The following is a 13,882-nucleotide window of genomic DNA, read 5'->3' on the forward strand; positions in this document are numbered from 1 at the left end:
TTCCGCAGCAATCCCCCACCCGACCATGCAGCGGGCCATGGGCCCGCACTCCATTTGCCTTGAAAGAAGGCCCCGAAACCCGTGGACCCCGCCGCATCCGTGTAGAGCTCTAAATCAAAATTGCTCACCGGCCCGGCCATCCACAGCGCCCGGCCGTTGAAACGCTCCAGGAAAACATGCCAAATCCGCAGATCCTCCCTATGATCCCTCGACAGACTCACGAAGTGTCGCGGGGAATCCACCCCCCCCGTACTGGCCGCAAGCCTCCTACTGAAAACCCTACCCATGGGAATTATCCGGCATGCGAAATTCAACTTACCCAGCACAGACTGAAGAGTCCTGAGCTGCACTTTACGCACGCCTACTAACCCCCGGATCTCAGCCTTCAGGGCTGCCAACTTGTCATCCGGTAAGCGACACTCCATCGCCTCCGAATCCAACACAATGCCCAAGAAACTGAGCACCGTCGTCGGCTTCTCCGTTTTCTCGGGGGCCAGAGGAATACCGAAACTCCGTGCCACCCCTTCCAGCGTTGTCAGAAGCACAGCGCACAGCGCCGACGAGGCCGGACCCACGCACAGGAAATCATCGAGATAATGTATGACCGAATTCACTCCCGCGACGTCTCTGACCACCCATTCCACGAAGGAACTGAACTTCTCAAACAGCGCACAGGAGATGGAGCATCCCATGGGCAGGCACCGATCCACATAGTATTCCTCCTGCCACCGACAGCCCAGAAGCCGAAAACTCTCGGGATGCACCGGCAGCAATCGAAAAGCCGCCTCAATGTCCGTTTTAGCCATCAATGCCCCCCGGCCATAACGCCGCACCCAAAACACCGCCGCATCAAAGGACGTGTCGGAAACCGCGCTCAGCCGGGGGTCGATGGCATCATTCACCGAACCCCCCTTCGGATAGGACAGATGGTGGATTAAACGATACTTACCTGGTTCCTTCTTCGGAACCACCCCCAATGGCGATACCACCAGGTCCGGCAGGGGCATCTCCGAAAAAGGGCCCGCGATCCTCCCCAACGCCACCTCCTTCCGCAGTTTCTCCGAAACCACTTCAGGATGAAGCATGGCGGACCGCAAGTTCCTGGACACCGGGGGGGCCGCCCCTAGGACGGCCGGAATATGAAAACCCTCCGCGAACCCCATACCCAGAAGCACCGCTGCCTCCCTATCCGGATATCTATCGAGAAAAGGACGCATCCTTTCCAGTCTCACCGGCGTCGTCCCTCTTGTTCGAAGGCTCCCCGGCCTTACCCCGTCCTTGCTTGAAGCAGCGAGACACCGGGTGGGCGCCCCCACACCCCGAGCACTCGTGCTTGTACTTGCAACTCCCTGCGAACCGGCAACTACCTTCATTGTACTGCCAGCAGACTCCCTTCTTTCGAACGGCCGATTGACCGGAAGCCCCTGATCCACCGGCCCCCCCCTGAAAAAACTGACTCGTAGTCCTCGCCGACGACATAAGGCGCATCCACAGACTGATATCCTTATGATCCCAGCGAAGAGCCGGTCGAATCGCCCTCCGTTGCCGAAACTGCTCGTCATATCGCAGCCACGCCAATCCCCCGTAGACTCTGTGCGCTTCCCCTATCGCATCCAAGTAGCAAAATAGAGCGGAACAATGCTCTGGATTCTTCTCCCCAATCACACTGGCGAGGATCGCGAACGCCTGCAGCCAATTCGGGAAGGTCCGCGGGATCAACCGGTACCGCCTCTTCTCCTCGTCCTCCTTCTTGTTGTCTTCCGGCTTGACCCTATCTAGGTTGAACTTTTCCAGGGGCAGCAGAGAAAATATCTCCACGTATTCCCCCTTCCAAATTTTTTCCCTGACCTCCTGTTTCAAGTGCGCACCCAACGGCCCCTCAAAACACACATAGACTTCGCACCGCGCCGCGTCCGCCAACCTGACCAGGTCCTGTTTTTTAGCTGCCTCCCCCGTTTTTTCCCCCGCTGGTGCTGCCGGCACGGCAGCCACCACCTGGTCCCCCGCGCCAGGAGCCGTGACCGTTTCCGCCACAGCCGGCGCGGACGCCCCGTCTGTCGCCCCCCCAGCCACCGGCGGAGTCGCCCCCGCAGCCCCCTCTACACCCCGAGCACCGCCCACCGGCGCGGTCCACGCCGCCCCCGGACCGCCCCCCCCGGCCTCCAGCCTCCCTACCAAGTCCTTAAGGCCCGCCAGGATGCCCGCTAGCCCCCCATCCGCCGGGGCGCGGTCCGTCTCCCGCTGTGCCAGAAGCGGGGCAAACGGGGCGGAAACCCCCCCGCCGCGGGCAATCCCCGGATCACCCCCCCCCCCACCACCCGACCCCCCCCAACCAACCCGCCCCCAGGACCCCTGAAGAAGATCTGACTTACCGGGCCGCCTGGAAGGATCGCCTCCAGCCGCCGAACCTCCACCGACCGCCGACGGAACGCCATCCGGTCGCTCCTCTTCAGACGACGACAGTTCGCCTTCAGACCGGTCCTGGGCAGCTGCTTCATCGCCTGGCGACATCCGTCCACTGGGCCCCACCTGGGCAGCCGACGCACCGCTCCTGGGCCGACCTCTTCTCCGCCCCACCGCCGACTGCAGAACCACCTTCCCTCGGCTTTTCACCCGCTGCTCCGCAGCCGTGGGCTCACTGTGGCATGGCGGCCGCCTCCCCACAGGATTCTCGGCCTCCGACCCCTGCTTAGTCCCTCCGGCAGCACGGAACTGCCTCCTTCGGCGGAGCCCCGCCCCCGCAGCGGCAGCGCTACGAGAAGGGCCCGGATCCTCTTCGCGGCGGACCGCCGCGTTGTTGGAGGCCGGCGCCGGACCGGCCACCGACCCCACTGAGCTGCGCCCAACCCCCCATCCGCGGCCCGAGGCCTCCACTGCCCGCCTGGCTGGCCGTTTCGCGGGCGGCTCGCAGGGGGCGGGGCCAGCGGACCCCGCATGGCGAAGCGTTGCCGGCCTGGGGCAATCAGGGGAGAACCTGGCCGGCGGGCGGGACCGCCGCACCCTGGCCGAGCCTTCCCCTTCCACTCTGTGCATGTCCCGATCCCCCCCGAGGGCAGCCGCCACCTGTTCTTGGAGCCACCGCTCCCCGTTCGCCGCCGCCGCGGCCCGTAGCTGGTGTACCAGGTCCCCGAGCGAAGAAGCCATCCTGCCGCTGGAACTGCACAGCTTGCACTGACGCCGGGGCGTAGAGCGCGCACACGTCATTGCGCTGACTCCGCCCCCCGGCCAATCGCTGCAGTCCACTGTCCTCATGACAGCCCTGCACCTACGCTGTGCTCTCGTCTTCGGGCTGTGCTTTATAATATGTAGTGGCAAAAATGATCTGGGTGTTGAGTAGAGTAGTTTTCAAAAAGATGATAGAAGCAAAGTACAGATATGAAAAAAAAACTTCAGGAAAAACATGTTTTGTAATAAATAAGACACAATCATTTTATATATCTAATTCCTCCTGTATTGTATTGTAACTGTACTGTCCCCTCTTGTTGTAAAGCACTGCTCACACTGTTGGCACTATAGAAATCATGTATAATAATAATATATACAGTATATTCCATTTTTATTTTTTTCGTGACTTCATGCATGATTTAGAAAAAGTAACATTATACAAGGTATTGATCCTGTAACAGCTTGTCTTCAACACTCTCAGTGTTTTATAGACATATTGAATGGAAAAACGTAGTCAAAGGGTATCCTCTGTATAACCCTCTGTTAGGGCTAAACTACCAGTGATAATGTGAAAATAGCAAATAAACAACAAAAATGTATTTTCAACTTACAAAGTTACCGCTTACACTGTAGTGTGTATTGCCACACCCTCAAAATTGTCAGGCACTTTTTCTGTCTGAGGCCGCGTACACACGCGCGGACTGTTCGCCCAACTTTGTCCGCTGAACAGTGTTTGGGCGGACAGTCCGCTCGTGTGTGGGCTTTCAGCGGACAGTTTCAGCGGACAGTTTGACGAACAAGGTTTTACGGAATTTCCGAAAAACTGTCCGCTGAAACCTTGTTTCAGCAAACAGTCCGCTCGTGTGTAGGCTTGTTCGTCAAACTAAGTTCCGCGCATGCTCAGAAAGGATTTACACGCCGAAAGTTATAATGCAGTGTATAGGACGTCGTATTTTTCGTCCCGTCGTACGTGCCGTTCACGTCATCGCGCACGGTTTCAGCAAACTGTTCGTTCGTCGTGTGTGGCCATGTCCGTCCATGCTAATTTTGAGCGGACTGTTTGCCGAAACTGTTGGACGGACAAAGTTGGGCGAACAGTCCGCCCGTGTGTACGCGGCCTGACAGTTTTATAGACATATGCCATTCAGTTAATTCCAGCAGTCACCCCTTATACCCTTTCCACATTTTACTCTAAATTCCTTTTACTGCTGGTATCTTGCTCTAAGAAGAAAAACTGATAATACATGTATTCTCATATTTATGTTTTCTTTTCATTCATTTTGACTTAAAAATGCCTCTTTTGCGAAAGAAAAGTGCGAAAAAAAGTGTGAAAAAAGTGTGATGTGCCTTGGTGCCAATAAATTCAAAGTGAAGCCAATACATCATGAGTATTACATAACCCCTGGACTGCCACCCCAGAGGTACTTACACAACGGGCTTCTTTCACAGCCTGACCAGTGCCTCTCCATTCCTAACAGGAAGCATCAGAATTTAGACAGCTTGGTAGAGCTTTGCTTACAAACTAGTCAGAAGTACTTTGACCAAATCAACTCTACCCATTTAGAAATAAGCAATGCAGGACATACTTGTACATTCTGTGTGCAGATCAAATAATGAAATTACAACAATACCATGGATAAATTCACTTGTGGCTTTGGCAAAAAACACATGAAAGAAGGCATTTTGAAAGCAGATTTCACATTCGAATGACAGAATAAAATCTGGGACTACAAATGTATTGACATTTTTAACATACTACAGTAAGGGTTGCATCTAGGGATAGGTATGATGTCTTAAATAAATTGATTTTTCATGAGTATCCCAATGCATTCAGACTCTCTGATTCTTCAAACGGCAGTGTTAATGAGGGACCCTCTGAAACTTGCCAGTTTATTGTTTACATGTCACCTTTTACTATCCGATTTACATTTTATCTGTATACCATGCCTCTGTTCAGAATATATATTCAGATCTCTCAGCACTCTGATTGCCATCTTACACCTATGACTAATGTAAGACCTCCACAGGAGTTTTAGATCCTACTATCTTATATATACATTCATAGGGAAATCTATATTCTAATATTTTATTATTATATGACCTATATATGACCCAGTCAAAAACCAAGAGTTAGGTCCCAAACTGTAAATGTGTTTGTTTCATTTCAGGTAAAAAAAGACTATGTCACATCAGTTCAAATCTCCCACTTTGACAATGGGTCCAAAAGTGATGTCCCCATTCCTCGCCTCATCTCCAAGACATGTTTTACCAACAGCCTGGTATCCACCATCGCAGCCTTGGTGCATCAAGAATGGAACACCCCCTCAAGCTAGCAGAAACCCTTACTACAACCAATGGCATAGTTCCAATGGGTACTGGGGTTCACCTAGACAATGGTCTCCAAACAGATTGGAGCCATTTCGAACCTCTCACCATACTTGGAGATCAAGCCCAAGAGCACATCACAATTCTCATTTTAACCACAGTCCAGAGCATGCCTCAATGTATAGCGAAAGGAAGGATAACAGGACACAGGTAAGAATAATTTTATTTACGCTGTTTGCAAAGATGCTTTCATAATCAAACTGGCCCAAAATGAACTATTTAAAGTGAAATGAAGCCCAGGATTCTACTTTAAAGGAAATTGGAATCAACATTCAACTAGTTAAAGTGGTGTAGTGAGTAGCACTCTCACCTAGCAGTAGAAAGGGCTACTGGTTTGAATCCCAACCACGACACTACCTGCCTGAAGTTTGCATAGTCTCCCTGTGCCTGTGTGGTTTTCCTCTGGTTTCCTCCCACACTTCAAAGACATGCTGGTAGGTTAACTGGCATCTGTCCAAAATTGTCCCTAGTATATGAATGTGAATTGGGGATCATGTATTGTGGGCTCCTTGAGGGTATGGACTGATGTGATGTATGTGTGGAGTGCTGCATAAATTGAAGGTGCTTTATGGGTACCTTAAATAAATAATAATATAATAGATGAGCATCTTAATGAGACACAATATACAGGGATAGGGACAATTATAGACACTCAATCAGGATGGACTGGTGTCTTTATTCAACCTTACTAACTATGGAACATTAGATCCCAATATTACTCTCAGGGCAGGTTTCTTTGAGAATGGCTTACAAGTTTCAAACATTGTTGCCAGTTCTCTGTGATTTCTAGGAAAGTCCATGGTTTTGAATGTATGGTCCTGAAATGTTTGTACCTTTTTCAAAACGTTAGTGAGCTGCAAAACTACTGTAAAATAGGGTCGCCACCTGTCCAGGATTTACCTGGACAGTTCGGGTTTGGAACCATGTGTCCAGGTTTCAGACTGCCTGAAACCCGGACACATTATTCAGACTGGACCATGGCTTCCCAGCAGGGTTACTGGCTGCAGTTTTCTAAGCTGAGAGTGTCTGTTACACCCTCTTTCACACTGCCTAAAGCCAGCACCCCCCCCCCCCAAACACACAGACAGGAAAGGAGAGAGGGCTTGATCTGTATCTCTTACTCTCTTAATTAGAAGTCCAGCAGCCTCAGATACATCTGGGTGAGAGGTGCTGATTGCCAAGGGGTGAGTGAGCTCACCATCCATCCCTGTCTGTGACTGAAGTCTCCCTCCTTCTCTCTCCTGCCTCTGAGAGTGTACACTTAGGTAAATCAGGGTTCTCAGAGCACCCTTTACATCAGAGTTCCCCTTTCTACCAAAGGGCACAGTGTTCCTTCTTACATCAAAGTCCTCTCCGTACATCAGAGTTCTTAGTGTTCCCCCTTAACTCAGGGTTCCCAGAGCATCCCTTATGTTACAGTCTCCAGAGTTCTCCCTTACATCAGAGTCTGTAGAGTCCCCCCGTACAGTGAAAGGGAACTCTGCAAGTTCAGATGTAAAAGGGGAACTCTGTGGACTCTCATGTAAAGGAGAACTCTTGTTATTAATGTCATATGATTAGAAATGTTATTTAATAGCAAGATATATCTATAGTTTATACTATAAAAAAGAAAATTGCTGTGCACCGATAAAGTGTTCGGGTTTGACTTGAAGAAAAGGTGGCAACCCTACTGTAAAAGGAAGGACAAATATTTTATCAAATAGACATGTTACAGTTTTTATATCAGAGGAACGTGTGGGGAACTTAGCTGCCCTAATTTAACTTTTTTTTCTTTTTTTGTCTCCTTTTTTTGGTTGAAAACTTGTGTCTTTTTTCAAACAGACTAACTATGTAACTATGTAACAGTAAAGTGTTTCTGGAACTTACCATACATGCTGGCATCTTTTTCCACAACATTGTTTAAGGCCCTTTCTAATGCTGCAATTCTTTTTTCAGGTTCCTTTCAAACAGAAAAGAGGTTATACTAAAGATATCAGTCAATACTACAGACCATCTATGGTGGAAGACCCTTGGGCAGAACTGCAAGCCAAAAACACTAAATCAACATCACAAGATTCTGCCGGAGTACATCACAGCTTTATTGCAAGATCACAGGCACCTTCATGAAATATTTAGCTAGATACAAAATATCTTGAAAGGAGACTAGATAGATGACATTTCAGGATACAAATATAATTCTTAGTAAAAATAATGCAAGTAGGCCTATACCCCATGTAAGCCAGCATAGAGCAAATATTTTCTCTATTGCACAACTTAATTATAGAGATAGTAAAACACGTTCCAGATTCTGGTGGGGTAAATGCCACCTTGAACAAGTTCAAGTTGCTTGTATGTTGGCTTATTTTGTGTGTGGCCTTATGACTGACTATGACTGAAGGATAGTCCGTAGGGTACAGATTGGTGTCAGTAGGGCAGTGGACGATGTCAGTATTTTTTTAATTTTTATCCTGCGCATAGGCCATTTTGTGTCCAGTCTAAGAAGTTTTCAAAATAAGAAGCATTGGGATGAACATTGTATTACATTTGCATATTTACATGCTTGTTGATTACCCACAGTAAATCTTTTATGTAGGTTTTAAAAAAACTTCATATTAAATGTGATATTTTATTCCATAATATTGTGTTTATGTGTCCAGATCTGCATATACAGTATACCTCTATATGAATTATTTTCAAGTGGGTGCTCCCCTCCTGTCACCCTGCCTAGATACCCCTCTCCTGTCACATTGCCCTTCTGTCACTATAGTGGGTGTGGCGGGAGGATGGTGTGGGAAGGAGGTGCCAGATGGACAAAGAGGGGGACGCCAAAATGAACTTTCGCCTAAGTCCCTGCACTTGTCACACTGCCCCCTACCTGTCACACTGCCGTCCTCCTGTAACACTGTCCCCCCACCTGTCACACTGCCCACCATCCTCCTGTAACACTGTCCCCCCAGCTGTCACACTGTCCCTACTTGTCACACTGCCGCCGCACACCTGTCACATGGCCTCCCACCTGTCACACTTCCTAGATACCCCTCTCCTGTCACATTGCCCTCCTGTCACTATAGTGGGTGTCGCAGGAGGATGGTGTGGATGGTGTGGGGAGGAGGTGCCAGATGGACAGAGGGGGGGTGTGGGGGGGGGGGAACTTGTGTGAATAATGTAGGGCAATGTGGGGAGGGGGGAGCAACAGGGGAGTGCTGCAATGTTATGGATAGGACAGTCTGTAATCCCATTTGTTTTTAAAGGTCAAGCTAATATTTTACAAAATGGAAAATATTTGAATGCGTAGACCAAAGGGATTCATATTGTTTTTGATGTATTGCTGGAGAGAGTGTATGTGCCAGTGAAAAGAGGATTTGTTCTCTAGCAATTTTTTAAGATTAAAGAATATTGATGATAGTTCAGTGTCCTTCTGCTCCTTCTACGTACATTCCTTATAGAATCCTAACATAGTGGAGTCCCAATTGGTACCTACATAATCAGTCCTATTGAAAAATGTTTTTAATAGAATGAAATTAAATTGAATTTCATCGAACCATGGTACAAGAGATCGAGGAATGGGTAATCTACTACCCGGGAAATGAAGTACGTTAAGATAGTACCATTGATTTATGAAATTGCTTCCCACATCCCTGAAAAATGTAATACAAAAACAAGTTGGTTCATCTGTGGGACTTTTAAAGGCAGAAAGTCCTTGACAAATATATGTAATGAAAATATATAGATATTATATTAGAAAAGTTTAAAAATGAATTGGTGACTTATGGGAAGTCACAATAGGATGCATATCTCTATTATACAAAAAATACAACATACAATATTTCTCCCTAGGTGTAAAAAAAAAAAAAAGTAAAAAAAAAAAAAATAAAAGTTAAAAAAAAAAAGTAAAAAAAAAAACGGGCCCTTTAAGACATTTAAAAAAAAAAAAAAAATGTCATTTAACAATTTAACATAGTGTACTGTGGCGCCGGTCACAGTGCACTATGAGAAGCGCCACGTCCATGCAATCACAAGATTGCATTCATGGCGCTTCATTTGCGGGTTAAAAACCCGCCTTGCGGCGCACAGCAGAACGCCGACTAGCTTCCGCCCGTAAAATCACTGTGATTCTACGGGCGGGAGCATTGTCACTCTTAGACAGGCAGTCACTTCCGGCTTTCGGCTGCTTCACGAAACCCGGAAGTGACGTAGGCAGCTCCGTTCCTTAGCCCGAGCGGAGCTGCCAGACAGTGAGAGGTGAGTCACCGCATAAAGGCTTTCTAGCCTCTACTTTGTGGAGAATGTTCGTGCATTTAGCTGAATGAATGCAAAAAGCTTTCACAGCCAGAAAGGTTTCCCCAGGCCAGGCGACTTTTGCCGTGGCCAATCAGAGAATGAGCTCTGAAGGGGGAACTCCACGCCAAATTTCTGAAAAAAAAATTGACGTGGGTTCCCCCTCCGAGAGCATACCAGGCCCGGCAGAAGAACCGAAGAGGGGGACAAGACCCCCGAAGTCGGGAGAAGAGGCCGGCGGCGAGGAAGAAAGCCGGACTCCTCCGCTAGTAAAAGAGCTACAAGAAGATAGCGGAGGAGTCCGGCGAGAAGACCCCCGAAGACGGAAGACCCCCGGAGCTGTGCAATAAAATATTTTAACCCTGTGTTGTGTTTTTTTTTTTGTACTTTTTTTCACAGGTGAATGGGTAGGGGTACATTGTACCCCATACTCATTCACATAGGGTGGGGGGCCGGTATCCGGGGGCCCCCTTATTAAAGGGGGCTCCCGGATTCCGATAAGCCCCCCGCCCGCAGACCCCGACAACCAACGGCCAGGGTTGTCGGGAAGAGGCCCTTGTCCTCATCAACATGGGGACAAGGTGCTTTGGGGTGGGGGGGCCGCACGCCCCCCCTCCCCCAAGGCACCCCCCCATGTTGAGGGCACGCGGCCTGGTACGGCTCAGGAGGGGGGGGGGGCCGCCCGCTCGTCCCCACCCCCTTTCCTGGCCGGCCGGGTAGCGTGCTCGGATAAGGATCTGGGGGGGAACCCCACGCCGTTTTTTCGGCGTAGGGGGTTCCCCTTGGAATCCATACCAGACCTAAGGACCTGGTATGCTCTCGGAGGGGGAACCCACGTCAATTTTTTTTCCGATTACATAAGGGGCGTGTTTTATGAGAAGTGGGAGGGGCCAAAATGGTGGGCGGGGTCATGATGGGCGGGGTCTGGCGCCCCCCCATCCAAAAACTTCACCAGCCGCCACTGCACTTGAGACTGGTCAGTGGTGAACTAGGTCAGACGATGCCTGATGTGTTTCGAGGTTTGTAGCAACTAAACCTCTTCTTCAGGGGATAGTGGTTCATTGGTTGCCTGTAAATTAATAAAAAGCAAAAACAAACATAATTAGCAAATATCATACAAAATATATGAATAAGCATTGCATATTGAACATATATAATAGAATAACAACATGAGATCTAACCATGTTTCATGAGATGTCAGCAAAAAATGCATCTGGTTAAAAGAAAGGGGAGAAGTATTCCACTGCCCCAGATCAGCCAAGATGGAAAAGTCAGGGAAGTCAGAAATAATGGGCCCAAGCCAAAAAAGATCACACGCAGAGGACGTCTAACCTCCAACAAAGAAAGGAGGGGGAGGTTTTTTTTTAAAAACAGCATATGTTCCAAACACAGGAAATAGAGGAACAAGCAGTACCTGACAGATCTACAAGGTAATATACTAATTAATACATTTCGCACACTATCTTGTGCGTTATGTATTGATTAGTATATTGCCTTGTAGTTCTGTCAGGTACTGCTTGTTCAACTTTCTACTGTGTTTGGAACATATACTGTTTTCATAACCTGCACGTTGTCAACTTCAAGCCTACAACAAGGTGTGTTTTTTATTGGATCAATATATTTTTTTAACCCCTTGCCGCCGAGCACCGTTTTTCAGAGCGGGCGATTGGCTTTCCAGCCATAACAACCAACGTGGCTAAAAGCTGCTCAGCTGTTATGCCGGAGTGAGCTGGAGGGGATGCCCCCCCCTCCCGTCGTCTCCCACTGCTCTTACCGGTGCTCCCGTTCAATCGGGAGCACCAATGCATGATCCGCCACTTCCAGCGGCTAGGGAGGGACTGGAATGAAGCCGTAAGTGGCTTCATTCCAGTCTCCTAATTGTAAACACGGAAGCGACGTCATGACGTCACTTCCGGTTTACTCGGCTGCCAATGGCGCCAGATTTAAAAATATATACACTATTGAGAATCGCATAAAACGGCGATCTGAATACTTTGAAGTGTAAAGGAGGGATCGGGGGTCTTTTAGACCCCCGATCCCTCCATAAAGAGTACCTGTCACCAACTATTACTGTCACAAGGGATGTTTAAAGTGTCAAAGTAAAAAAATAAAAATAAAATTACCATTAAATTTTTTTTTTTTTAAAGCGCCCCTGTCCCAGTGAGCTCGTACGCAGAAGCGAGCGCATACGTAAGTCCCGCCCACATATGAAAACGGTGTTCAAACCACACATGTGAGGTATCGCCACGAGAGCAATAATTCTAGCCCTAGACCTCCTCTGTAACCCAAAACATGTAACCAGTAAAAAAATGTAAAGCGTCGCCTATGGAGATTTTTAAATACCAACGTTTGGCGCCATTCCACGAGCACGTGCAATTTTGAAGTGTGGCATGTTGGGTATCTATTTACTCAGCGTATCTTCCTCTTTCACATTATGTAAAAAAATTGGGCTAACTTTAACTTAACTTTTTTTTTAAAGCATGAAACTGTTTTTTTCTGAAAAAAACGTGTTTGAAAAATTGCTGTGCAAATACCGTGCGAGATAAAAAGTTGCGACCGCCATTGTATTCTCTAGGGTCTTTGCTAAAAAAAACATATATAATGTTCGGGGGTTCTATGTAATTTTCTAGCAAAAAAATTATGAATTTTACATGTAGGAGAGAAATGTAAGAATTGGCCTGGATGCGAAGTGGTTAAGGGGAAACATGTAAATGTGTTGAAATGGCCTACTCAAAGCCCAGACCTCAATCCAACAGAAAATCTGTGGTCAGACTTAAAGTGGTTGTACATCCTGTACAACCACTTTTACCTACAGGTAAGCCTATATATTAAGGCTTACCTGTAGGTGCTTGAGATATCTCCTAAACCTCCATGGTTTAGGGGAAATTTACTAAAAAGCTGAGTACTGATGACTACGGCGCATGCACCCTTTAGTAAGGGCACCTTTTGCCGTTTCTAATAGGGGTCATGCCGTGACTGGCGGCTCCCTGCGCATGTGCGGGAGTGACGTCATGCAACTCTGGCCAGTCATAGAGCCGGAGTTTTGGCCCCGGAAGGAAGAGGGTAATGATGGATGCTCCCTGCTAGTGGGGACAACAGAAACATTTCGGGCTTCGGTTTCAGGTAAGTGACACATAATGGGCTACTGTGCAATGCATAGTAGCCCATTACGCTTTACCTTTGCAGGGAAATAAAGAGGAAGTAAAACCCAACAGGGTTAAAGATTGCTGTTCACAAGCGAAAACCATCCAACTTGAAGGACCTGGAGCAGTTTTGCAAGGAGAAATAGGCAAAAATCCCAGTAGTAAGATGTGACAAGCTCATAGACACTTATCCAAAGCAACTGGGAGATGTGAAAAAAGGTGGCTCTACAAAGTATTGACTTTGGTGGGGGGGTGAATATTTATGCACATTGACTTTTTCTTTTATTTTGTCCTATTTGTTGTTTGCGTCACATTAAAAAAAAAATCTTCAAAGTTGTGGGCATTTTCTGTAAAATAAATGATGCAAATCCTCAAACAATCCATGTTAATTCCAGGTTGTGAGGCAACAAAATTAAAAATGCCAAGGGGTGGTGAATACTTTTGCAAGGCACTGTAATTAATATAGGACAATAGCATGGTGATGATGGAACGAATAGCTAAAACTATCTAGACACAATAATAGAGGGTGTCGTCTTAGGCTGGGTGGCAGACCTGCATTTTAAATGAGCCTCCAAATAAAATGTTAATGGGCGGGGCATTTTATAAAGCAATGTGAGAAAACAAAACAAAGAAAGAAAAAGTAAATCTGTTTGAGAAACTGCCTTATTTTCTTTGCAATTGCTAATCATCTCATCTTTATAAATACAATATATGAACTAGTAGTAAATAATAGCAGCAAGTCAGTTGTAAAACCACACAAAAAACTATTACTTTATCACATATTACTTGCATAAAAATACATTGTTGACTCTTTTTTCCAGAGAAGAAAAAAAAAATTACAGAAAATGTGTCCATATAATGCATAGAACATGACTGTTGTATACCAGATATGAATCATTCCAACCCCCAACTTACCCCTCTTTTTTACCCAT

At 47.4% G+C, this 13,882-nt stretch overlaps 1 protein-coding gene across 1 annotated transcript; it reads left to right on the plus strand.

The window, feature by feature from the left end:
* The first annotated feature begins 5,346 nt into the window (after nucleotides 1-5,346).
* On the plus strand, nucleotides 5,347-7,656 carry LOC143960639 (gastrula-specific protein 17-like). The gene is made up of 2 exons (XM_077469422.1): nucleotides 5,347-5,700; nucleotides 7,486-7,656. Exons 1-2 carry the CDS (start codon nucleotides 5,347-5,349, stop codon nucleotides 7,654-7,656), a joined length of 525 nt encoding a protein of 174 aa, XP_077325548.1.
* The last annotated feature ends 6,226 nt before the right edge of the window (nucleotides 7,657-13,882 follow it).

The sequence above is a fragment of the Lithobates pipiens genome, unplaced genomic scaffold, assembly GCF_037356315.1.
Source record: "Lithobates pipiens isolate NorthernLeopardFrog02 unplaced genomic scaffold, aLitPip1_a1.2 Scaffold_8, whole genome shotgun sequence".
NCBI lineage: Eukaryota > Metazoa > Chordata > Amphibia > Anura > Ranidae > Lithobates > Lithobates pipiens.

Bases quoted from the DNA above. Each gene is read 5' to 3' on its own strand.
- LOC143960639 (XM_077469422.1), top strand. From the start codon at position 5,347: ATGTCACATCAGTTCAAATCTCCCACTTTGACAATGGGTCCAAAAGTG. The intron at 5,701-7,485 runs GTAAGAATAATT...TTCTTTTTTCAG, and splicing joins GGAAGGATAACAGGACACAG to GTTCCTTTCAAACAGAAAAG.